This window comes from Mustela erminea, chromosome 20 (assembly GCF_009829155.1).
Source record: "Mustela erminea isolate mMusErm1 chromosome 20, mMusErm1.Pri, whole genome shotgun sequence".
Classification (NCBI taxonomy): Eukaryota; Metazoa; Chordata; class Mammalia; order Carnivora; family Mustelidae; genus Mustela; species Mustela erminea.
Genome location: NC_045633.1, coordinates 15,340,154 through 15,366,459, shown reverse-complemented (window position 1 = coordinate 15,366,459; position 26,306 = coordinate 15,340,154). Strand labels below are relative to the sequence as shown.

The following is a 26,306-nucleotide window of genomic DNA, read 5'->3' as shown; positions in this document are numbered from 1 at the left end:
CATCCTGTGGCTCAACCGCTTCATTGAGGACGCAGGCTGTTGATCTATCTGCCTGTTCTGCTGACCATACAGTTGGCAGCTATCCTCAGGGTCGACTCCTCATGGCCCCAGGATGGCTGCAGCAGCTCCGAACATCACATACACACCACTGCCACAAGTCCTGAGGAGATCACTTCCCTTCTTGTGTTCCTTTTTAACTTCCAAAAACACTTCTTTTCCAGAAGTACCCCCAGCAGACTTCCTCTTGTGTCTTCCTGGTCAGAATTAGGCCCCATCTCCCCTGTGGGGTGTCAGGAATTTGGGAGCAGCCTTGCAAGACAGCTCTGCTCGGTCTTTCACGAGACTGGTGAAGGCTGGATGGGGCAGGGGGATCTGCTTCCAAGGTGGCTCATTCCTATGGCTATTGACAGGAGGCCTCAGTTCCATAGGCTTCTCCAGTGGCTGCTTGAGTGCCTTCATGGCACAGCAGCTGGCTTTTCCCAGAATAAGCAATCCAAGAGACCAAGACAAGCTTTTGTGACCCAGTCTCAGAGGCCACACACTATCTTTCCTGCCATATTATTTAGGTCACACTGGTGGGCCCTGACTGGGTGTGAGAGGGGATGACAGCACGTGAATACAGGCGGTGACAGTCACTGGGCCATCCTGGAGGTGGGCTGTGACATGGCCACATGCTGTCTGCATGGCAGCTGTCTTCTGATTGGTGGTCATGTATGCCGCACAGCCCCGCTCTAGAGTCAGACCTTCCTCTCAATCATACCGTTTAAGTTGTGGGCAAAACCCGTCCAGCTGTCCCCATGGGAGGAGGCGAGAACAGCCTGAACCTTGATCTTCTTTGTCTAGATTAGGAGTGGGGAAGACCTGGGCTCAGAGGGAGGAATTATTAGTCATCACCCACAACCACAAAATGTGTAGCAGTTTGAAAAATGACCATCCCGTGGCCCAGTATCTGCCAGATGGTAGGTGCTCGGGTCCAGGGACATGTCGATGGTCTTTGCCAGAGGCTCTCCCAGGCAGATGAAATTCAGACCAGAGAGAGGTACTGCCACTCAGGGGCAGCCTGGGCTGGTGTACACTGGGTTGGGACCCTGAGATTCTGGGACCAGGGCAGTGCTTCTGGAAGAACATCCTGCTGGTCACCGGAAGTGGGCCCAGTTCCCTCTTGTATATTTCCAGTGCTGTAGCTGCCACTTTCTAAGGGCGCCCATCTGGTGCTCCCAGTGGCATTGCCCTCATTAGACAGATGTCTCCTTGCTGGGGGTTGGCTGGTGCCTCTTCCCGACACCCTCAACTGCCCGTGGGTGCCCTTGGAGCACGGATGCAGAGCCGTGTGGGAAAACTGGCCAGGAGAGGGCAGCAGAGCTCGCCTCACGTGGCTCTAGGCCCAGATGCCCTCCTGCTTTTTTCTCAAGGCCCCAACAGAGCAGTTCTCTGCTTCTGAACTGTTTTGATCCCTTCTGATGATATCTTTTTAATGCCAGCAGATTCCCCTAAACCCTCCTCCTCTATGGTAATGTGTCTACTTTTAGTGTTTCTAAATAGAGAAACATGTCCTAGCCAGAAGAGATTCCAAATGTTGTAAAACTTCACACTGGCACCTTCATTAGTTTAAGTGGCCTCTAATAGTAACAACCAGCCTCAGTGCTGAGCGCTTGTTAGGTGTAGGCCCCGGCCCCTGCGGTCATCTCGGGGATTCCTAGCAGCTGTGAACTGGGATTTGTTATCCCCATTTTGCAGGCGAAGGCTCAGAGGCTTAGAAATATTAGAACCCAGCACGCAGCTGCGAAGTGGCAGGACGGACGACAAGCTCAGGCCCGGCGTTGTCAGGACCCTTTCTTCTGTTTCTTCTGGGATAGTCTTGCCTCCCCATTCCTTCCCGCATTCGCCCCTGGGAATGAACCACTGGCTTAAGGTTCAAGGGGGATATTTTTTTTTCATTTTTTGCAGAAGTCTATTAGGATTCAGGAAGCTGGGTGGGGGGAGTCCTGCCCTTTGGGTTTGTAACCTATTTTTGGTACTCCTTTTGTTTTAAGCACACCAATGACTTTGCCCTGTACACAGAAGCCATCAAGTTTTTCAATCATCCTGAAAGCATGGTTCGAATTGCTGTAAGAACCATAACTTTGAATGTCTACAAAGGTAAGCTTCCTTGGGCGCTCACACCTCATCTGATTCTAACTTGACAGCTGGGATTTGCTGTCATGAGACCGTATACACAGTTCTCCGGTGGCGGCCAGGAGTTCATGTAGGACAGCTGGGGTTGCATGTCTCATGAAAGACTTACAGTCATGGAACATTTAATAGGCCCCTTCCGTGAAGTTTTGTGCCACTGCCTTTGCCTGCGCTCAGTTCTGCATGTCGAAGTCTCCGTACAGACACGCGGTAGCAGTAAGGTCCTAAGAAAGGCACATGTGGGACTCCAAGCAGCCATGTGATACTTAGATAAAGCCTAGTTGTCTTCTAAATGTTATATTTACATTTTTGTGTTGCAGGCTGTCAGATGTACTTAAATACAGCGGGGGGTTATGGGATCTTTAAATAATGTATAGAAGTATTTCATGTCACGAACAGCAGAGGGCAGCATTGTCGTCTCAACTGCAAAGCCCAGCAAATTCCCCTTTTGTCAAGATGTACTTAGTTCCCAAAACTTCGCCTCCGGGAGAAAACCCTTGCACTGGTTCCCGCCCATCCTGGCACAAAGGCTGGCTGGACACAAGTTCCTGGCCTGGAACTGCCCTCCGAGGGTACGCCTTCTCTGCCTGACACTGGGGTTATTCCCTCCGGAGTCACCGCACTGGAGCTGGGACTCTATATTCTCAAGGACTAAAGGGTTTTGACCTTCACGGGTTATGAGTCATGATGTTATTACTTGCGATGACCCCTAATTGGGGTGAGGGGAACTCCTCAGGGACTCACTCCAGCCTGGTTCTGGGATTGCTTTAAATTGAGGAGCCTAAGAGCCTGGTGGACGCCCCCTTCCCCCTGCCGGGCCTGCACACCAGGGTTGCAAACTGAGGGCTGGAGAGCTGGATCCAGCCTTCAGATGTGTTTTGATTAGCTTAGGTATTCCGTGAAAAGATACAGAGTTGCCAGTATTTAAACAGGGGGATATCTTGGGTCACTTTCTGGATTTCTGACTTGAAAGTAGAGACTTGGCTGCTCTGGGCCTACAGGCTTGTAAGGCAGTGGTGGGCCAGCACTGAGAAACAGCGCCTCTCCCTGGGGCTGAGGCCCAGGCTCCCTAGTTCACAAGCGGGGGAGGGTCGCCCGGCCTCACTCACTGAGTCACCAGCCCACCCAGCCTGCTGCTGAGTCTGTGCCCTGGTCTGAGCCCCAGTTCTGCCGCCCCTGCTTGCTCCTTTCTCTTGTTCTCTTCCAGCCCGTATCTTTAGATGCCTCCTGCCCTAGCCCTCTATCCTTCTGAGCAACTGTCTCACCATCCCAGTTCCTAACCCTGTTAACTGTTGTCTGTTTTTTGCCTTTCCTTCAATGACGATTCCCGTGTTCCTTATTCCAGTGTCATGTAAGTTATTAACTTCTGGTTTTCCGCTTTCTTAACTTATCCTTACATGTAAATAAAGGAAACTTGCCTGAGAATGGTGTAGTTTCCATTGTAGTCACTCTAAATGCACTGCTGATAAGTGGGCTTTCTGATTGCACTATTAATGTTTAGCCCAATTAATTCATTTTGTTAACTATAAAAATAGCATAAGAACTGCCTTGATGTGTATGGTTTCACGATTAAGATAACCATTTTTCAAGTGTTCCCAGGAAAGACAGAAACGGTTCAGATTATAGCAGAGAGCTTTTTCATTGTGGTTTTGGTATTTTTTTTTTTTTAATCTCCCCCAGTTATTTTTGGTAGCTTGACTTTTTTTTTTTTTTCCCCCCTCCTTCTTCTTTTGTGGATTTTCTCAGTGGATAACCAGGCCATGCTGCATTATATCCGAGATAAAACTGCTGTTCCTTACTTCTCCAATTTGGTCTGGTTCATCGGGAGCCACGTGATCGAACTTGATAACTGTGTGCAGACCGATGAGGAGTAAGTAACTGCCTTAGGGCAGGGGGGGTGTGTGGGCTTCCCAGGCAGAGGGAGGAGTTCCAGGAGAATTCCATTTTCATTGAGGAAGAACAGAACACTAATGCAGAACCCCCCTGTGCGACGGCAGAATGTGGACTTCTGTCCTCTGAAAGGTTCCACCCACCCGTCCACTTTTTATAACTGTGGAAAGTTAGTAACCACTCTCATACCTCCTGGCGTGGAAGAGGGTCACTAACCTCACACCCGTAAATGGGGCGCCAGGCAGCTGGTAAAAAGAGTGAGGTGATCCGCCACCTGGTGAGCGGATAAACACAATGGAGCGTTTGCATACAGTGGGATAGTAGTCGCCAGTAAAAAGAAACAGCACGGACCCATGGCACGCTGTCCTTGGACCTTGAGAGCATCATAATCAGCGATGGAAGCCAGATGCAAAGGCCCACGCTCTTGTGACCCCATTTTACATGAAATGCCCAGAACAGGCAGGTCTAGAGAGACTGAGTGTAGACTAGTGGTTTCCCAGGGCTTCTGGAGGGTGTGTGTTGAGGGGAAAAGGGAACACGGGGCTGTTTAGGGAGGAGGGGCTAAAAATATTCTAAAGTGGATCAGGAGGAGGGTTGGACAACTCCGCGAATGTACTAACAACCATGAAATTGTACCCGTTAAGTGGGTGAATTTTATGGTATGGGAATTATATCTCAGTGAAGCTGTTTAAAAAAGGCAAACAACATAGCAGATTAAGATGGTAATTTGGGCCCAGAATGATGAATCCAAGATTCATCAGAGCAAGATTCCTCCAAGTCGGCACAATTGATCTTTGGAACTAGGGAATTCTAGGTTCTGGGGGGCCCATCCTGTGCCCTGTAGGAGGTTTGGCAGCATTGTTGGCCCCCCCACTAGATATCAGCAGTGCCCCTCTTCCAGTGGTTTCAACCAAAAACGTCCCCAGACATCGCCAGATGTCTCCTTTGAGGCAAAATCGCCATCCGTGGAAAACCACTGCCCCAGAGTGACAGCTGAGTGGAGCCCTGGTGAGAGAGGCTCCCCTGGGCGGGCTCGGGACGATAAGGGCATCCAGGAAAGGGGTCTCCTGGGGGACGGGGCTGAAGCCATAGAATAAGAGCCCCGATACTGGGAAGGAAGCAAGGAGAGGTGGGCGGCACATCCAGCAGGGCATTTGGGAAAACCGGGACCTTCATGGAGATGAGTAGTCCTGGATGGGACACATAAAGTGGCACTGGATTCCAGAAAAGGCAAAAAGTTATTCCAGGAAGGAAGCGGACTCCTCATCTGTGTGGCCCTCCGGTGAATGGCTGGGGTGATGTCAACACCGACTGTTGGTCACTATCAGGGGAGGGGCGGAGGGAATGCCTAGGGTTCCGGCAGAACAGGAGGTCGTTTTATGATATCTAAAGGACTCTATTTGAAAATAGATGACCTTGCAGATTTTCTAGAGGTTATTGGGGTGGGGAAATGTCCACAGATACAACTCAAAAGTCAAAAGGTGCCTTCTCTGGAGAGCAGGCAGGGGTGGGGGAGGCTGGGCCAGGGCTGTTGTGTTTTATCATCAGCTTTTCGATACCCTTTAACTTTTAAACCCATCTACATATATTTTAATACATAATAAATATGTATATTTAATATATACTTTTAATATATAATTAGTGTGTAATGATTTAAAAAGTGAAGTGTGTGAACTGTCTTGCTGAAGAAAAACTTCCACAGTATCTAATTAAAATTAAGTGGAGGAAAAGGTTACAGAACACAGTCTCAGGTAGGTGGGTGGTGGGCTTATAGGTACTCACCATACTGTTAGCCTTTACAACATGTATTTGCTCTGTATATTCATTAAATAGCTTTTTAGAGTATAATAATTTTTAAAAATTATGTGAAAGAGGGATGTGTGGGTAGCTCAGTGGGTTAAAGTCTCTGCCTTCAGCTCAGGACTTGCATAGTCCCAGGGTCCCAGGATCGAGCCCCACGTCGGGCTTTCTGCTCAGTGGGGAGCCTGCTTCCCCCTCTCTCTCTCTGCCTGCCTCTCCGCCTACCTGAGATCTCAGTCTGTCAAATAAATAAATAAAATCTTAAAAAAAGAATTATGTGAAAGAAACAAAATCCTATTTTTACTTAAAAAACAACAACAACAACACATATGGTTAGAAGGAGAGATACATTCTTCCTACATTTAGATGTGTTTATAGGGGGACATAGAGATAGGAATAAGAAAACAGACTGTAGGGACACAAGTCCCAAAGTGTTATCTCTCAGTGGTTGGACAGGAGACCTTAATGTCTTTTGCTTTTTCTTCTTTAATTTCTTGTCTTCCGAAATGACCATCTATTACTTGAGGAATAGTTATAATACACACAAAATGTCTTACCACAGCTGCATGCTCTTTGCAAGAGACATGACTCCGGGGGTAGTGCAGGTGTGCCTGCTGGCTGTTTTGGGGGTTCTGTTCTTGGAAAGTGTGACACTGATGAGCTGTGGGGCCCAAGCAGCATGCTTATTGTTTTACTGGAAGGAGACAGAGACCTCCTAGGGCCTGGGGTCAAGTGTCACATCCTCCCGCTGTCCCTCCCCAACCCGCCCGCCCGCCCCCCCCCCCCCGCACTCCCCCTCCCACCCCGCCATATGCTCGGGGCCAGGGGGTTGGATGTGGTCGCTGAGGCCTGCTTTTCTCTTTGGAAGCCCTCTGGAGCATTTTAATCAGCGAGGATTTATTGCTCCAATAATACTCCTTATCTTGGGAGGCGTGGGATCTTGCCACATTGACTAGTGGTCACTCTTGTGGAATGGCTTGCTCAGGCAGCTGGGTTTTGCTTTATTTACCCATTTTGTTTTGGGCTGTGGTGGTGGTGGTGGTGGGTGAGTTGTCGTGAGCCCCCCACAGAGGGTGGGGACTCCAGGAGTCCCCGGCAGTCGATTACAGTCCACCTGCCCGTTTTCCCTTTGTGTATGTCACCAGTGGGGCCAGTGTAAGGGTCCCTCGAGCCTGTTTGCTGGGTGAATATTTGTTGCATGAATGAAACACTCCCACTGACTTAAGTCCTTCTTCTTGGCAGACACCGGAACCGGGGGAAGCTGAGTGACCTGGTGGCTGAGCACCTGGACCACCTGCACTATCTCAACGACATCCTGATCATCAACTGCGAGTTCCTCAATGACGTGCTCACGGACCATCTGCTGAACAGGCTCTTCCTGCCCCTCTACGTGTACTCGCTGGAGAACCAGGACACGGTACGTCTGGGCGCCTGGTCCCCACCGTGCGTGCGGGCTGCAGGCTGACTTTAGAAGGGGAAGAATGTTCCCCTTGAAGAGGACCAAACTTTGCTAAGGGACCAAGGCTTTGAGCTTGAGATGCCTTTCAAAGTGCACTGGTTCTTCTTTCCTTTTATGTCCTAGGGGTGGAGGGGGAGGTGGAGAGAGGGAAGCCTGGGAGGAAATGCGCATGTGCGTAGGGGAGCGGAGCCCTTAAAGTGAATGAGGAAAGAACATTGACGCCAGAAGGAAACGGGAAACCTCTATGAATTTAGGATTTTGGTTTCTCTGCATCCGTCACTTGAGGTATTCTCATTCCTGGTGATTCTTTCTGATAGTTGCCAGAGTGAATTGATCTGCAGAAGATCCTGGCAGCCACAGAACTTGCACAGAACGATGGGAAGGGAGGGGCTGCACTTCGGAAAAGATCCCAGAGCAGTGACTGTCCAGTTAGGCTCAGAATCCCGTGTGGAGGTTGAAATGCACATCCATGGGGACCTGCTCTCTGTCTCAGGGATTTTGGCTCAGTCCACTGAGCTCAGTCCACAGATCCATCTGTGTGGACCACTAGTCTGCAACTTTAACCTGCCACCCCAGGTGGCTCTGAGCTGGCCTTCTCAGATCCCACTGTGAGAATTTCTGCCCAGTCCTTCCCAGGGTTATGAGGCAGTGACCTCAGCAGGAGGCAGGACAGGGCCTGTTGGCTATTGTGCGGGGGCGGGGGGGGGGGCAGTCTTTGCAAATGTGCCCCAGGGGGTTATAGCTTTGTTTCTGGAGATGAACATGGAGATTCTTTCTAAAAACGAGTAAGTAGGAGAAAATTGCAGCTCCAACTAGATCTGCCAGAGGCAGCTCTGGGAGGCAGAGGGAAAGCATGGAACTTGGAAATTTCAGACCTGCGTGTAGATGCTGCTGCTTCCCTTTCCTCCCTCAGTGGCCTCGGCCACGGGAGCTAACCTGCCTGAACCAAAGCAGGGCCCTGAAGGCCCTCTCGGGGTTGACACAGGATGGAGCACGCTGGGGTTGCCTGCAAACGACGGGCTTTTCCGAGGCCAGAGGACCCCAAGCCCTCCTTGCCCATTTTGAAAGCTCTTCCTGAGCAGAGGCCTCTCCGCGGGGCGGCGGGCTCTGTGCCGCAGCCTGGGGACTTTCTCATTCCTGGTAATTTAAGGAGCTAGTTCATCTCCTGGACCTAGCCTCTAATCCGTGACTAATGCTGAAGGATTTCTCAGGTGGAAAAACAGAGGCCGGGAGAGATGGTATTATTAGATGGGCTTAGATTGCGAATTTATCTTGCAGAGTGGCCTTCCCACAAGTACCAGGAAAGAACAGCCTTGGGGGCACGGGGGATGTCGGGGACAGGGCGCCTTGCCTTCAGACAGGTAGCTTTTAGCGTCCTGTGTTTTGTGCTGCTCGTGTGTGTGACGTGGACTTTTCTCTGTCTTTCCCCTAACCCTCCCCAGGGAGGAGAACGCCCGAAGATCAGCCTGCCGGTTTCTCTCTATCTCCTGTCGCAGGTATGCTTATTCCTCTGCGTGTGTGCCCAGCCACGCTGGGGGGTCTTTCGGAGGACCAGGCCACATCACCCCATCTTCCTTCTGTGTCCCCCATCTTGAAGCAAAATAACAATAAGGAGAAGGCGGGTAGGGGTGTTCTATTTTCCAGACACTCAGTAGCGGGGCTGGTATCTTCTTCGTGGTAGTGGGTGGAAATTGGAAGAAAGATGGAAAGTGAATCAAACCTGGCCTGCTTGGTTTTTACCGTGGGGACTGAGGTTTTCAAACAACCAAGGAGTGTTCTAAATACCCCGGAAATATGGACGGCGTGGGTCTTATTCACAGCATTTTGAAGTAAGCCCCTGACCGTAAGACCCGGTGTGTGTATCCCTGCGGCAGCCTTGCTCTAAGAAACTTCCACTATGAGGCTGTTTTTAAAGACTTTTGTCATGGTTGCAGTTCCCAGATTACCTTTTGGAAGGTACCTCCTAGCGGCCTCCATTCCCAGATTTGTGTCTTGAGCCAATTTGTCTGCTCCCCCTCCTTAAACAAGCGTGTTTCCTTCTCATAATTATGTAATATTTACAAGAAGGGAAAAACTCCATGGTGACCCAGTTACATAACTTGAAAAATATTTTTATTACAAGCCGTCCAGACTTTTGGGCCATCTCATTAGACTGTCAAGTAGTCGAACGTTTGACCAGAGCTCTGTTCCCACTTCTGCAGCGGCCCGGGTATTTACTGGCTTTGCCGAGAGAATGGCCTTCTGGCTTGGTCCCTGGGCCATTTGGAGATGGAGGCAGAGCCGAGAAGAGTCGCAGCCCTGGCCTCTCTGTGCTGGCTAAGCCAGCCGGGGTCCACACGTGGCCTGCTGCTTGCTCCCCCTTGGAGTCTCGTCCCGGGGGCTCTGTCTGCCTGGAGCCCTGCACCAGTGCCCACTCCTTCTGAATGCCCCTCTGTGCAGCCAAGCGCAGCACAAACCCCAGCTTCCCTGGCACCCTTGTCCGCTGCCTCGTTACAGATCTGCCCGAACCTCCTGCTTGGGATTCTGGGAGTCTGGGCAGCCAGATGCGCAGCCACAGGAATCCCAAGGAGAACACTCCCAGGACCCCGTAGCTGTTGGGGTGCTGCGCGGACAGCGTCCCATCTGAGGAGTGTGGGCTCAGGCCGTGCCCTTTCTCTGAGAAGCCCCTTGCTCCTGTATCCTTAGAGGAGGCCTATCGGCTCACGCACTGGATGACTTGTGCAGTATCTCATGAAAAGCAGAGTGTGCGATTCAGCATCCTCAGCCGAAGTGACAGGGCCCGCTCTCCCCTGCATTTTCAGTTAGCTTTTTCATAGCGATGCCCCAAAATGTGTGAAAACCTTCAATCAGGTAGAAATCTCATGTCTTTGGTCTCTACGTCAGAGCATCCTTACAAATTATTTGATAAGCACAGCTACAAAACCAAGAAAATTCACGTTTACCATGTTAATTTAGTGTGACCGGGGATGCTGTCCTTGGAGAAGTCTCCCTCTTACTCCCGTCCCCAGGCACCCGGTCCCATTCCGCAGGTGCAGCAGTGTTCCAGTGTCTGGCAAGGCTTTCTCTCCCTCCCTCTTTCTTTCTTTCTCTCTCTCTTTCTTTCTTTCTTATCCTTTTTTCTCTTTCTTTTCTTTCTCTAACAATGTTTATGTTTGTATTAAATTCTTTAAGTTAAAAAGTTAAAACAGGTAAAAACCTAGTTTCCTTCCTACTTTTGGTTTGTCACCCGATTTCTGTCCCCAGGGACAAGTACAGTTACAGGGTTTTCCTGTGCCCTTCCAGAGATGTTGCCTGTGGAGGCGGGGAGGTTCTCAACTGGGGGTGATTTTGCCCCCCCCCCACCACTCCAGGGATGTTTGGCAACATCTGGAGACATTTCTGGTTGGGAAGAGGCCAGAGAGGCTGCCAACATCCTCCAATGCACACGACAGCCCCCCTGCACCATCCCCCGCCGCCCCCGCAACAAAGAATATGGCCGGATACTAGTGCCGGGGTTTAGAAATCCTGTTCCGTGTGTATGTAAGCAGATGCAAATGTGCACACACGCCCTTTTTCTGTATAAATGGTGGGTATGTCCCAAGCTGTGCTGCACCACTGGTGTGGTTTTGGTATTTTAAAACAAAGTAGCAGGTGTGTCTGATCCAGCTTCCAGCACCCCGACTCCCAAAGCCGTTCTGCTGAAGGTTAGGCAATAGGGTGGGGCAGTAGGGCCATCCCAGACAGCCCCGCCCCTGCTGATTCTGCCTGCTGGCACAGCTAGGCCCGACTCTGGCTCGTGTGGCTTTCCTTCCCCGCAGCGTCCACACCTCCCAACGCTGCCATGGCATCTTGGGGGTCAGAGCTCATTCCAGTGATGGGATCTCTGGGCAGCCGACCCTTTGCCAAGTCCTTGATTGGAACAAGACTCGCCAGCCCCTTCTTCCCGTATAACTGAAATGTTGGGCCGGTGCCTTCCAGTCTTAGCATAATCAAATTTGACACTAAAATGCCTGTGGAGAGGAAGGAGTGTGCTGTTTTGGCTTCTGCTTTCCCACATTGCTCCGCTTCAGCCGGATTTGGCTTCCCCCAGCCGTGAGGGACAGTCTTGCTTTAATGCACTTCCTTCCGCTGGGGAGCAGCCAGCCAAATAGGCAACAGTCCGAACAAAGGAGGGGCCGACCCTGGAAGGAGAGAGGCCTGGCTGCTTTTGCCTAAATGGGACCCATTCTTTGGATTTTGCTTCATGGGGAATGCTGCTTAACACAGGGATGAAGTAGCCTAACCTAGTTGTTTCTGATCCAGGAAGGAAGAGGTAGATAGGGAGCAGGCTTTAATGCAAATCCTATGTCTCCTTTCTCACCAGGTCTTCCTAATTATACATCACGCACCCCTGGTGAACTCATTAGCTGACGTCATTCTGAATGGTGATCTGTCTGAGATGTACGCTAAGACTGAACAGGATGTTCAGAGAAGTTGTGTAAGTCATTAGCGTTGGGACTGTTCCTAGACCTTGATAAGAAGCCGCTGCCCGTTTTGCTCACGCGTGTGTTTCTCTAAAACCAGAAACCAACCTTCTGCCTCTGTGGCAGTGATGATGTGTAAGCTGGTCGGGGATTCAAGGAACCTAATCAGTCTTTAAATGTGTACCCAGGAAAACTTGGGTTGGGGAACTGATTATCACATGTTATTGAACAGGAAATCGTACTGCTCTGGGCCCACAGTTACGTATCTGTGAGACGCTGTTACTGGGACGGAATGAGAGGGTACCTTGTCTAAGACACAAATACCTACAGAGACTGGACAGAGAACATCTATGCATGATACGAGAGAGCAGTAGGGGAGGGTGGGGACTGGAGCAAATTGGAGAGCATATACGTCCTTAGTCAGCAGCTACTGTTCCAGCTCTACCTGTAGTTCAGTAGGAATATGGATGCAGCAGTGCCTGCTTTCCTCATGATTCCAAAGAAGCTGGAAATCTGCATTTGGATGCAGACACTCCCACGTTTTAAACGATCACCCCCAGCTGTGGCCTAAATAGAGCACGTCTGTGGTTTGTGTGTATTGGTGCATTTTGTGCTCTGCTAAAGGAAGACTCCCGAGATCGGTATCACGATTTCTTCCAGGGTTTTCCTAGCGTGGCCCATGTGTACTTGCCTGTCTTCCCTCCTACCACCTTGCTTCTATGTCCTGAGTTCCTCGGTACTGGTCCAGCTTGCTTTTTCCCCAGCACGCCCCTTGACCCTGTGCCTTTCGCATACCTGCACCCTGGAATGCCCTTGCGTTGCTCCTCGTTCCCTCTCCTTGAAGCAGCTTTAGGCGCCTCTGGCAGTCACCTGGTCTCCCCATATCTGTCGCAGCTGGGATTTGGCCTGTGTATCTGAGACGAGCACAGTATTTCACACAAAGGCAGCTTCGTGAGCGCTCTGTGTCTTCAACTGGTTTCTTGGGCAGTAGGCACAAAGGTAACAGGGCTAGATTTGCCCTTGGGCAGTTAACTCTGTTGCCATACCTGAGCTTGGAGGCTGGTGGATTGTGGTCCCATAGCCTGAAACTCCGGGAACGCCCAGAGTGCAGTGACGGGAGTCGCTGCCGCGCTGGTTTTTCTGGTGTGCGGCGGCTCAGCCGGGCCATTTTGCTGTTCAAGGGAGTCACAGAGCCTCTGAAAACGTTCCCAGAAACTTTCTGTCCTTGTTGGTGGTGGCACTAGTTCAGCTGAATTGAATGGGGCCCTTTCACGGCCCCTGTCTGGCCTATCCCTCCTTTGATTCATTCAGCGAGTGTTTATTAAGCCCTTTCTTTGGCTCAGGCACCGCGTTAGCACTGCGGACATCCTAAATAGTCTGTCTTGTTGGAGCTTTAGAGTCCAGTGGGAGAGACCGATGTTGATCAGATAGACCAAGAAATGCACTCTCTCCAGTCTTATACAAGTGCTCTAAAGGGAAGGAGTCGCTTTTGGCAAGAGGACGGGGAACCTAGGGGTAACAGGGTGATGAGTATTGAACCGGGAAGGACTCCCCTCAGGGCTCGTGCCAGGACACTATAGCAAAAATGTGGAACTGACTTGGTGTTCATGGAGCCGGAGATGTTTCTCTGCAACTTTCTTAAACTCCGTCTTGCTGACTGAATGCCCAAGGTGCTGCGCTGACTCCGCAGAGTCCCCGGGGCCTCCCGGGCAGAGCTGCTGAGGGCTTGCCCGAGGCTCCCTTCAAACACAGTGTTTCACCCCATTTAGAAAGCAGGGCGGGCTGGTCCTTACCCCAGAGGACCGTCGGTGAGGACGGGAGGGAACTCTATCGAAAACGTACCTGATGGGTCCAGCCCAGCCCTCAGAGCTGTTTGGTTTGGTGTTTGGAGTATTTAAAAGAAAATTTTATGAACGACCAACTCTAACATTTAGGAAGTTGCACATAAATGCTGATTTCGGGATTGCGTTGAACGGTCAGCAGGCCTGGTCCCCATTACACACGTGTTTCTGCAGTAAGCTTCTCCACCGCAACCCCCACCATTAGATGAGGCATGTGTTTGCCATCGGACGTGCCCACTCCCCACGCCGCCTCTGCAGACCCGTACGGCATCAACATTGGTAGCAAGCTGGGATGTGCTGAATCCCTTTGACTTTCTTTGGTCGCCACTCAGGCTTTGTCCCAGAATGTCTTCCTGTAAGACATTTGGTGCCAGAGTCCGACTTGGTGTTCAGAGAGATGATGCAGAGATCTTTGGGGTGCTGGGGTTTGCAGGGTTTTTCATTGCGACTAATGGGCATGCAGTTGTGAAAAATAATCATACCCTTGCCCTGGTCATCCCCCAGGGGTCACATCTTGCAAAACTCTGGTACCCTGTCATAGCGGGATACTGGTCTCAATGCTTGGGGTTTGCGATTTGAGCAAAAGCAGATGGCACAAAGTTCCTGCTGACCTCTCAGCTTGGGATACCCACTTTGGTCGAACCCTCTAATGAGAGGGAGCATTTAGGAGATCTGTTCTTTCTCTCTCCTGCCTCCTTTGGAGATGAGGCTCCTGCCTCCATTGTGATAGGCACACAAAGGCTCGCCACAGTGGACGCCTGAACCAAAAATGAGATTGTTTTGAGCGTGAAAGGAATTGCCAGCCCAAGTGAAAGTGTCAGCTTTCTGCTTCCGGCTATTGCCTTTCTCTGGGCGCAGAATGGAACTTTGTTGTGTTCCGATGAGTGCACTTGAAACTTGGGCCGAGTGGAGGTGAACCCCATTTATGACTTGCTTGACAGGAGTCCTGGTAAGATTCACCTTCCTTCCCTCTGAGCGAGAACGGTCTCCTATTGTTTCCTGCCTAACTCGGATGTGGTTTGATCATGCTTGTTTTAAGCTTCTTGATCTTTTTTAACCTACTTTCTCCTTCCCGTAATTTGTAGATAAGTTACTGGTATTGCTTCATTTTTACCAGCAGACCTTTCACAAAACCAAACCAAAATTGAAGAGAGAGAAGCAGAGGGAAGAGCAGAGTTATTTGAAAAGTCTATAATTTAGGGTGAAATTTAAAACACATGAGCATGTTTAGGTAAATGTCGAATTGAAATTCATCTGTGCATTAAAATCATATGGTTCCTGCTAAGGGCCAGTTCTTGCTATAATTCTAATGCAGAGCAGATCCTGTTTCTTGTCGAGGGAAATAGAAGAGGAACACTAATCCTGAAACTGCTAACGTCTCATTATTTTTGCAACATGAAAATCTAGATGAGGTGATGGGATACGCATCGTTGCCTACAGGTGCCTTTTTTTTGAGGGCCTATTTTCATCTTCTGCTTCTGTGGAATAGTTTCCTTCATTTTGTATTCATTCGGTCCGTTTCTGCATAATAAAGACACAACCCCCAGCCTTGTTGGGCTTCCCGTGCCCCGCCAGCAGATGAGGCCATGTCCTGGAGATGCTGGCATCAACCCGGGCCATCGTGGGCTTGCCGGAGATGCTCACAGGCACTCGCTACAAGAACAAGCCAGTCGATGAGTGAACCGGGCGTGGGGTCACAAGGGCTCTCGTGATGTTCTTAATGACTCTCAAAACAGAAATAGCTTCAGAGCCTGACCCTCACATGTCACCTTCTCTTTGCTCCGTGGCAGGCTTGGAGGGGGAAGCGTTAGAGCGGGTTGCTTTGGGTACTGCTCTGCATCCCATCTTAAGGGACAGTCTAGTGGAGTGGACTCTGGAGTCAGGCTGCCCAGGCCCCCCAAATTCTGGCTTCTGCTCTCACTAGGTGCAAATCAGGGCAAGTTAGTCCGCCTCCCCAGGCCTCCGTTTCCTCCCTTCTCCAATTAGAATAATGGACACAGGCCTGCAAAGAGGATTAGATGCAGGGTAAAGTGCTTCTCCTGAAGCTTAGTGCCCATCAAGTCTGAATATTAGATGTTGACGTTACAACGATCTTAGTTTCTGAAGGTGCGCAACAATCCTGTGTCTCCTACTTGGGACCTCCCTTCTTGGGATGATGAGGGTAGAGGCACACTTACAGCACCCCTCAGGGAGGCACCTTGTGACCAGACACGGAGGCACCAAGGGCCAGGTGTCGGCAACAGCGATGACAGTGATAACACTAATAGTGAACTGTTGCCGTTTGGTGGCAGGGAGCTGAGCTCTTTCATTCGTGGACCTGCAACTTAGCTAGCCCCAGATTCGCTCTCTGGAAAGTGCAAAGGCTTAACCAGCTTAGGTGTGTTTCTCTGGTTGGCTGGCTATGAATTCAGGATGGGGACTGAGAATCCTGGGGACAGAATAGACTCATTTGTCCCAAAGCGAGGATGTCGACCACCCCTCTGTAGGAACCAGTTCGGCCAGTTGGAATGGTTTCCCTATGATTCTCTGGGGATCCCAAGAGTGCATGAGGGCACCCCTAAAACACGAGCCTCCGTGTCCTCTCTGCATGACACCTCTCTGTCTTTCCTGGGAGCTGGGTCTGCTGCCGGCTGAATACTCCTCTGCTCCTGGCCTGTGGAGCCCGCAGCCGAGAACCTAGCAGCCCGACTCCTCTGCTTCTGTGTGTGCAGAAGCAGAGCACTTGTCATTGTCTTGGGTCCCCTGGTCGCTGCTGCAGGACTGTCTCTGCAAACCAGACTTGAACCAGACGGCGGCGGAGCCTCCTGCGTATTGAATGCAGCACGTAGAGTAGCCTTCTCTGCAGCCCGAATTAGAGCTCCCCTGAGTCTTTCAGTGACCCTGACCTTACTCGTGATCCCTGGCTAATCAATTCTGCTTCTGAAGCACGCACATTCTTCTTCCTGAAAGTGGTAAGAGGCTTCTGGGAGAGAGTTGATGGGGCACACTGAAGGAAAAAATAGACCACCATAAATCAAGGGCCTTCATTGGCACAGATACAAACATTCCCACAAAAGAATTTGAACTCATTGTGTCTTCTCCCTTTCTTACGGGGCCGTTGTGGTCTGTCCTGTAATCCCTGAATGGAATGCTCGGTCCCAGTCACCACCATGGCCTGCAGAAGGTTGGAGTGTGGCGGTGCTGATTCATGCCCAAGAGGATGTGACAGAATCAGAGAAGCCAGAGCGTGGCTCCTTCCACTTAGCGAGTGGGGCGCTGTGGATGAGAGACCTCTTAGAACAGTACCTCTTCCTTTCTCCTGGGCGGGTGGGGCTGGACAATTGACAGAAGTCCCATAGCTTGGATGCTTGCGGTGGGAGAGCCTTTAGCAGGGCTGAGGTGACTGCACCTGAGGGCCAGGGAGGCCAGTCCTAGTCCAGTGAGCCCGAGAAGGGCCAAGGGTTCTTGGAATGGCCATATGTTGGAGGAGACAACAGGGAAAAGCAGAGTGGGCAAATTGGGGTGCAGTGGGGGTGGAGAAGATTTTATGGCTATGACCCTTGGTGGCTTTTCTGTAATTGCTGGGCAGCATGACACAGAGCGGGCTGGGGTGGCCCCAGGGATGGAGACTGCTTGCTCCTTGATGTGAGATATTCTCATCTTCCCCCTTTTGCCCCCAGTGTTGAATGGGGACCATCTAGTCTGCGTTGAGCCGTTGGTGAATTCTTCCAGGTTTCTGTGAAAAGTTGGAAAATTGGGGGTGGGGACAGAAAAATGAGGCACCCACTGCTCTGGCATCCCTGCCCTGAGACTTGGTTTTTATCAGCCGCCTGGCTCCTGTGGGCATTTGTGTTTTTTAGCGAGATTCTGAGTTTTTTGAAGCCTTGTCAGAATTAACTTATTCCTCTACTTAACAAATAATTGTTGGACAGGTGCCACATACTTTTACAGGCACCATAGTACAGTAGGGAACTAATAAGGCCCCAGACCTGCTGGAGCTTCCAGGAGCTTCTGTCTTAATGGGAAGAGAGAGAGCAAGAACAAAACTGTTAGTAAACATTGTTGCATGTTAGAATGCGAGAAGTGCTTTAGAAAAGCAACAGTAGTAAATTAGAGAAGGGAGAGAGGGCAACACTAAAAGGCTTGAGGGGGTGCAGTTCTCCACAGAGTGGCCAGGGTAGGGCTCATTGGGAAGATGAAGTTGAGCATAGATGTGAAGGAGATGAGGAAGTGAGTCATGTAGATTTCTGCAGGAAGAGCGCTTTGGCTGGAAAGAGCAGTCAGTGCAAAGGCCCTGAGGCAGGAATGTGCCTGGTGTGTCAGGAACAGCAAGGAGCCGCGTGGCAAGGCATAGTAGTAGGGTGAGGTCAGGGAGTCATCAAGCCTTTGAGGCATATGGTGCCTTGGGAGCCATTGGGAGACTCCGGAGTTTAGATCAGGAAAAATGGGAGCATCGTAACCTTTGTGGCCCCAGGTTTTAGCTGGCTCCTACAGTAAACATCACTTGTCTTGAAATAGTGAATCTCTATGAGGGAATTGAGTACCTTGTCTATAACGAGCCAAGGAGATCCAGTCTTGGTCCGTGCCAGGGTCCTCCCCCCGGGAAACTTGGTTTTGCTCAGGGTGCTTTGTCTGACAGGAGGCTGGGGGGCCACACACAGGTGACAAAAGGGCCACTTTGTTCACTTCCCTTTCCGATGCCCCAGCGGTTTAATGACTGGGCCAGGGGGGGACTGGTGTGAATCAACTCATTGTCCAGCTGAAGACCCCAAACGAGGCAGGTGGGCATAACTCAAATCCCGGGAGACAGTCGGTGGGGTTTTCCCAGGAAGTTCAGAGTTCTGGCTGTCCTGTGATTGAGTACTCGCTGACCACTTGCTGTGATGCTCGTAACCTTACTCCAGGGGACCCTGCTGGAAACCTCCAGCTTCATGAACAAAAGGAAAGGAAAAGAAGGCTTCGGGGCTTTATTGGCTCACGTGGTATTGCCCTGGTCCCACTACTGCGATGGGTCATTCCGCAGTAAGAGCAGTGCCCCTCTGTTGAGCCCTTCCTGTGTGCCAGGCTGGCTGGCTTGCTCACCCCCCTCCCCCCTCCCACATGTGTTTCTGGAGCACCCACACATTCTAGACAGGCACTGGGCTAGCCTTGGGATACAGGACGAACGAGACAGACAAGGTCCCTGTCTTGACATTCTGGTAGGGGGAAGCATAGTACATAAGCATGTCGACACAGATTGAAGATTTGAATCTGGGAAGAAACAAACCAGCTTTGAGAGAAGAAGGTGAGGGGAGGCTTCCCGGAGGAGGTGGCCTTGTTGGGTGGGGGGACTGAAAGATGAGGAGCTGAGCTGGGGGTCGTGAGGGCCGGGGGTGGGTTGTGATGGGCAAGGTGTGGAAAATGGTCAGTCAGCATCTTGGTGGGCATATACTGGCTGGGGTCAGAGCAGGCACCCCTGTGCAAGAAATACCGGATCAGTGGGAGAGGAGGCGCGTTTCTCATCTTGTTCATCGCCTTTGACGTCTCCTTTTAGGCTCCTGAGAACCCAGAGAGTGGGGAGGTATTATCGTCCCATTCCGTGCATGAGCAAGCCGACACCCCCAGAGCTTAGGTGATCATCCTGTCCTCCCCCGGCACCAGGGGACTGCAGGCGTCCAGCCCCAGACCCACAATGCTGCCTCTGATTCATGCCCTCCGTCACTGTCTGCAGCGACAGTCACTCTCAGTTCAGCATGACATGTGGGCTTCTGAGCCAAATGTTTAGGGTGCCTGGGAGTTCCCACTATCCCACAGCTCCTTCTTCCTTGAGAATAAGTTCCAGTAAAACACTCTTCCTAAAGAAATACCCCATAGGTGTTTGGTGTGTTGTCACTGACTGAGCGAGTGTGTTTTATTTTGCATGAGCCTTGAACACGCCTCTTGCCTCATAAGCATCTTGCAGTTAATTTCTCCCCCAGCACTCATTAGCTGTTGGTCGAATGCCAGGCACAGCACTGAAGGGGCAGACCAGGCAGCGCTAGGCGTGGAGTGGGAGAAGGCCGAGGGAGGAGATGAGGCTGGTGTCTCCCGGGCCTGGCAGCACCCAATTTTGCTTCCTGGGCCGTCCCAGCCCCATCTTGCTGCTACCTGCTGCGTCTCACCCGGGCACGGTGCCTGGCACAGGTGCAGTGCACATCCTCGGAGCTCCGAGAGCGTTCTGGTGCCAGGTCTGTGGGCATCTCTCTGGTTTTTGCCTCTGCAGCTGTAAAGTCCCTGATAATTGGATGTTGCGCTCCTCTTGTTCATGGAACTGGCCTCTTACGTCTTCACGTTTCTCCTGATGGGTTTTATTTTCTCCCTTACATTCGGCAGTGCTGTCCAATTGCTTCACGGACATGGTTGTGCATTCTGGACATGCGCTGGCCTCAGTTCCGCAGCCCCACGTTACTCGGGGTCCGGCCTGTGGTGTGCGCACCCGGGGACCAGCCTAGTGCTTTTGCCCTCTGATGTTTGCTTGCTGGTCCCCGCCTTGTGGAGCCAGAAGAGGTTCACTCTGCAGTGGCTATCTGCCGAGCTTCCCTTCACGGCCATTTGCAAAGCCGAGTGCTGTTGGTTATAGTTGGTGCTGGCCTGGGTCTCCGTCACCCCCTGTGACATTCGGAGCCCTGTGTGTACGAGGCAGACTGGGGAGTAATTACACGTGGTGGGCGGCTGTCATGATGGTGAGGTCAGGAGGCTGCCTCGTGAGTGCTCTGTCATCCGTCCCTGAGCTTTCAGGGCGTGTGTCCCCGTGCTGCTCTGATTAGCATTTGCCCTGTGGGAGGCCGGCCCCACCTTGGCCGACTTGCCAGGTGCTTATTGAAGGGGATGAGTGCCGAAGCGGTGCTGCAGAATCATCAGGCCCCTGGGCACTGAAGCCAGACTCCCTAGATCCAAATCCTGGCTCTGTCTTCGGCTCTGCCTTTGCTGAGCGGGTGACCTTGGGCCAGTCCTTTGCCCTCTGCAGCACCCTCTCCTCCCTAGTCAGCTGTTGGAGGATAACGCGAGTCTGTGTATATAATGTGCTCATAGCGGCAGCAGTGGGTACACTTCTGTTGCCCACGGAACCTTAGTGATAGTCGTTAGTACCTGGAAACAGGTTGCAAGGAGGTGTGCTACATTCTGGCACTGGCCTGTGGGGGTAGTGCTGCTATGAGGCCCATTTGGTGCCTGTGGGAACCGAGGCCCAGGGAGGAGGTGGGGAGCAGTGGGACACTGGGCCTGGGCTCTGGCTGCTCCAGCGTCCCCACCGGTCCCAGCCTGCCTTGGTGCTTTTCCTTGCCATTCCCAGTGAACCACTGAATGGGTACAAAGCAAGCCTCTCTGCAGGTTGGATCTACCAGGTACAGAGGCAGAGGTACCCCAAGAGCTCGTCCTAGGCCATGGGCACCATGAAGTCCATCAAGAGCCGGGGGCTGGAGGGGCCGCCCAGTGGGCCCAGCTCCACCGCCCCACTTCCGGTGTGCCTGCTGCTCCCTGGGGGAGATGGCCAAGCACGTCACCAGGCGCCCCAGCTCCAGTGGCCCTGGCCTTTACAGAAATAAAGAGTGAATGGCCAGAGCTCTGAGCTGGCCTTCCTACCATTCTCCTCTTCTCCCAGGCTGCTTCTGGTGAACTCCGGCTACCTTGCCGGCTACTCCGGCAAAACTTGGACCAGTCATTTCTTTCTCCGTGAAGCCCTCCTGCACTTCCCCCTTGCCTCTGCCTCCCCTGGCTGGCATAGTTCCCCATTCCTTCCTCCATGCCCCCGGTGTCCACGTGGACACATGGCGGAGCACTGCCCGCTCCATGCTGGGCTTTGGGCTCTGCACAGGCAGCCCCAGGACAGCCGTGCTCCTGGTGTTTGGTCTGGCTCAGTGAGTGAGGTCAGTCCCCTGGTGATGGCTGTGACTCCAGCCTCCAGACTTGTCTGAATTGTTCCTAGTTTGTATTTAGGGCATGAGATTTCCTTGAAAAGTCTGTAGGTGAATTTTTAAAAAAAATTTTCTATTTTTTTATTAACATATAGTGTATTGTTTGCCCCAGGGGTACAGGTCTGTGAATCGTCAGACTTACACACTTCACCATAGCACATACCCTCCCCAATGTCCATAACCCAACCACCCTCTCCCTACCCCCTCCCCCTGGCAACCCTCAGTTTGTTTTGTGAGATTAAGACTCTTTTATGGTTTGTTTCCCTCCTCATCCCATCTTGTTTCATTTTTTTCCTTCCCTACCCCCCAAACCCCTCATGTTGCATCTCAACTTCCTCATATCAGGAAGATCATATGATAATTTTCTTTCTCTGATCGACTTAGTTTGCTTAGCATAATACCCTCTAGTTCCATCCACATTGCTGCAAATGGCAAGATTTCATTTCTTTTGATGGTTGCATAGTATTCCATTGTGTATATATACCACATCTTCTTCATCCATTCGTCTGTTAATGGACATCTAGGTTCTCTCCATAGTTCGGCTATTGTGGGCATTGCTGCTATAAGCATTCGGGTGCACGTGCCCCTTTGGATCACTATATTTGTATCTCTAGGGTAAATACCCAGTAATGCGATTGCTTGGTCCCAGGGTAGCTCTATTTTCAAATTTTTGAGGAGCCTCCATACTGTTTTCCAGAGTGGCTGCACCAGATTGGATTCCCACCAACAGTGTAGGAGGGTTCTGCTTACTCTGCATCCTTGCCAGCATCTGTCGTTTCCTGACTTGTTAATTTTAGCCATTCTGACTGGTGTGAGGTGGTATCTGCTTGTGGTTTTTGTCTGTATTTCCCTGATGCTGAGTGATGTGGAGCACTTTTTCACATGTCTCTTGGCCATCTGGATGTCTTCTTTGCAGAAATGTCTGTTCATGTCCTCTGCCCATTTCTTGATTGGATTATTTGTTCTTTGGGTGTTGAGTTTGATAAGTTATTTATAGATTCTGGTTATTAGCTCTTTATCTGATATGTCATTTCCGAATATCTTTTCCCATTCTGTCAGTTGTTTTTTGGTTTTGTTGACTGTTTCCTTTGCTGTGTAAAAGTTTTGATCTTGATGAAGTCCCAGTGGTTCATTTTTGCCCTTGCTTCCATTACCTTTGGTGATGTTTCTAGGAAGCAGTTGCTGCAGCTGAGGTCGAAGAGGTTGCTGCCCATGTTCTTCTCAAGGATTTTGATGGATTCTTCTCTCACATTGAGGTCCTTCAACCATTTTGAGTCTATTTTCGTGTGTGGTATAAGTAAATGGTCCAGTTTCATTCTTCTGCACGTGGCTGTCCAATTCTCCCAACACCATTTGTTGAAGAGACTGTCTTTTTTCCATTGGACATTCCTTCCTGTTGTGAAAGATTAGTTGACCATAGAGTTGAGGGTCTATTTCTGGGCTCTCTATTCTGTTCCATTGATCTGTTTCTTTTTTTGTGCCAGGACCATACTATCTTGATGATGACAGGTTTGTAACAGAGCTTGCCTGTTACAATTCCAGAAGTCTGGAATTGTGATGCTACCAACTCGGGCTTTCTTTTTCATCATTCCTCTGGGTATTCGGGGTCTTTTCTGGTTCCATATAAATTTTAGGATTTTTTGTTCCATTTCTTTGAAAAGAAAATGATGATATTTTGATAGGGATCACATTAAACATGTAGATTGCTTTAGGTAGCATAGATATTTTCACAATATTTGTTCTTCCAATCCATGAGCATGGGACATTCTTCCATTTCTTTAGGTCTTCCTCAATTACTTTCAGGTGTACTTTATAGTTTTCTGAGTACAGATTTTTTGCCTCTTTGGTTAGATTTATTCCTAGATGTCTTATGGTTTGGGGTGCAATTATAAATGGGATTGACTCCTTAATTTCTCTTTCTTCTTTCATGTTGTTGGTGTATATAAATGCAACTGATTTCTGTGCATTAATTTTATATCCTGACACTTTACTGAATTCCTGTACAAGTTCTAGAAGATTCGGAGTGGAGTCTTTTGGGTTTTCCACATAAAGTATCATATCATCTGCAAAGAGTGAGAGTTTGACTTCATCTTTGCTGATTTGGATGCTTTTAATTTCTTCTTGTTGTCTGATTGCTGAGGCTAGGCCCTCTAGTACTATGTTGAATAGCAGTGGCGATAGTGGACATCCCTGCTGTGTTCCTGACCTTAATGGAAAAGCTGTCAGTTTTTCTTCATTGAGAATGATATTCGCTGTGGGTTTTCATAGATGGGTTTGATGATATTGAGCTATGTGCCCTCTATCCCTATACTGTGAAGGGTTTGATCAAGAAAGGATGCTGTACTTTGTCAAATGCTTTTTCAGCATCTACCGAGAGGATCATATGGTTCTTGTTCTTTATTTTATTAATGTATTGTATCACACTGATTTGCAGATGTTGAACCAAACTTGCAGTCCTGGAATAAATCCCACTTGGTCGTGGTGAATAATCCCTTTAATGTACTGTTGGATCCTATTGGCTAGTATTTTGGTGAGAATTTTCACATCTGTGTTCATCAAGGATATCGGTCTGTAATTCTCTTTTTTGATGGGGTCTTTGTCTGATTTGGGGATCAAGGTAATGTTGGCCTCATAAAATGAGTTTGGAAGTTTTCTTTCCATTTCTATATTTTGGAACATTTTCAGGAGAATAGGTATTAATTCTTCTTTAAATACTTGGTAGAATTCCCTGAAAAGCCATCTGGCCCTGGGCTCTTGTTTGTTGGGAGATTTTTGATGACTGCTTCAACCTCCTTACTGGTTATGGGTCTGTTCAGGTTTCCTATTTCTTCCTGGTTCAGTTTTGTAGTTCATACGTTCTTAAGAATGCATCCATTTCTTCCAGATTGTCAAATTGGCTGGTGTATATAGTTGCTTATAATATGTTCTTATAATTATTTGTATTTCTTTGGTGCTGGTTGTGATCTCTCCTCTTTCATTCATGATTTTATTTATTTGGGTCCTTTCTCTTTTCTTTTTGGTAAGTCTGGCCAGGGGTTTATCAATCTTACTAATTCTTTCAAAGAACCAGCTTCCTAGTTTTGCTCTACTGTTTTTTTTGGGTTTTGTTTTTGTTTTTTGTTTTGTGTGTTTGTTTCTATTTCATTGATTTCTGCTCTGATCTTTATTATTTCTCTTTTCCTGCCGGGTTTAGGCTTTCTTTGCTGTTCTTTCTCTAGCTCCTTTAGGTATAGGGTTAGGTTGTGTATTTGAGACCTTTCTTGTTTCTTGAGAAAGGCTATATATTATAAAGTATTGCTATATATTTTCCTCTCAGGACTGCCTTTGCTGTGTCCCACAGATTTTGAACAATTGTGTTTTCATTCTTTTGTTTCAATGAATTTTTTCAATTCTTCTTTATTTCCTTGTTGACTCATTCATTTTTTAGAAGAATGCTCTTTAGCCTCCATGTATTTGGATTCTTTCCAACTTATCTCTTGTGATTGAATTCTAGCTTCAGAGCATTGTGGTTTGAAAAAATGCAGGCAATGATCCCAGTCTTTTGGTACTGCTTGAGACCTGATTTGTGGCCCATAATGTGATCTGTTCTGGAGAATGTTCCATGTGCACTAGAGAAGAATGTGTGTTCTGTTGCTTTGGGATGGAATGTTCTGAATATATCTGTGATGCCCATCTGGTGTGTCATTTACGGCCTTTATTTCATTGTTGATCTTTTGCTTGGGTGATCTGTCCATTTCAATGAGGGGGGTGTTAAAGTCCCCTACTATTACTGTATTATTGTCAATGTGTTTCTTTGATTTTATTATTAATTGGTTTATATAGTTGGCTGCTCCCATGTTAGGGGCATAGATATTTAAAATTGTTAGATTTTCTTGTTGGACAGACCCTTTGAGTATGATACAGTGTCCTTCCTTATCTCTTATTATAGTCTTTGGCTTAAAATCTAATTGATCTGATATAAGGATTGCCACCCCAGCTTTCTTTTGACGTCCATTAGCATGGTAAATTGTTTTCCACCCCCTCACTTTAAATCTGGAGGGGTCTTCGGGTCTAAAATGAGTTTCTTGTACACAGCATATTGATGGTTTTGGTTTTTTATCCATTCTGATACCTGTTGTCTTTTGATTGGGGCATTTAGCCCATTTACATTCAGGGTAACTATTGAGAGATATGAATTTAGTGCCATTGTATTGCCTGTAAGGTGACTGTTACTGTATATTGTCTCTGTTCCTTTCTGGTCTACTACTTTTAGGCTCTCTCTTTGCTTAGAGGACCCCTTTCAATATTTCCTGTAGGGCTAGTTTGGTGTTTACAAATTCTTTTACTTTTTGCTTGTCCTGGAAGCTTTTTAACTCTCCTTTTATTTTCAGTGGTAGCCTAGCTGGATATAGTATTCTTGGGTGCATGTTTTTCTCATTTAGTGCTCTGAATATATCATGCCAGTTCTTTCTGGCCTGCCAGGTCTCTGTGGATAAGTCTGCTGACAATCTAATATTTTTACCATTGTGTGTTACAGACTTCCTGTCCTGGGGTGCTTTCAGGATTTTCTCTTTGTCACTAATTCTTGTAAGTTTTACTATTAGATGACAGGGTGTGGACCTATTTTTATTGATTTCAAGGGGGGTTCTATGCGCCTCCTGGATTTTGATGCTTGTTCCCTTTGTCATATTAGGGAAATTCTCTACAGTAATTTGCTCCAGTATACCTTCTGCCCCCCTCTCTCTTTCTTCTTCTTCTGGAATCCCAATTGTTCTAATATTGTTTCATCTTATGGTATGACTTATCTCTCAAA

At 49.3% G+C, this 26,306-nt stretch overlaps 1 protein-coding gene across 12 annotated transcripts in view; it reads left to right on the top strand.

Annotated features, from left to right (window-relative positions):
* The window catches only part of CLEC16A (C-type lectin domain containing 16A), a 207,311-nt gene that overhangs the window by 23,874 nt on the left and 157,131 nt on the right, over nt 1-26,306 (top strand). For 10 of the 12 annotated variants that reach the window (XR_004281804.1, XR_004281805.1, XM_032327565.1 and 7 more), the window contains exons 5-10: nt 2,034-2,139; nt 3,518-3,523; nt 3,919-4,042; nt 7,105-7,279; nt 8,764-8,817; nt 11,664-11,777. Coding sequence is in view for 10 of the 12 variants with exons in the window: in XM_032327565.1 (XP_032183456.1) it covers nt 2,034-2,139; nt 3,518-3,523; nt 3,919-4,042; nt 7,105-7,279; nt 8,764-8,817; nt 11,664-11,777 (579 nt within the window). In the remaining 2 variants the exon portion in view is untranslated. The remainder of the gene's footprint in view (nt 1-2,033; nt 2,140-3,517; nt 3,524-3,918; nt 4,043-7,104; nt 7,280-8,763; nt 8,818-11,663; nt 11,778-26,306) is intronic. The other 2 variants (XM_032327566.1, XM_032327564.1) reach the window with 1 other exon arrangement.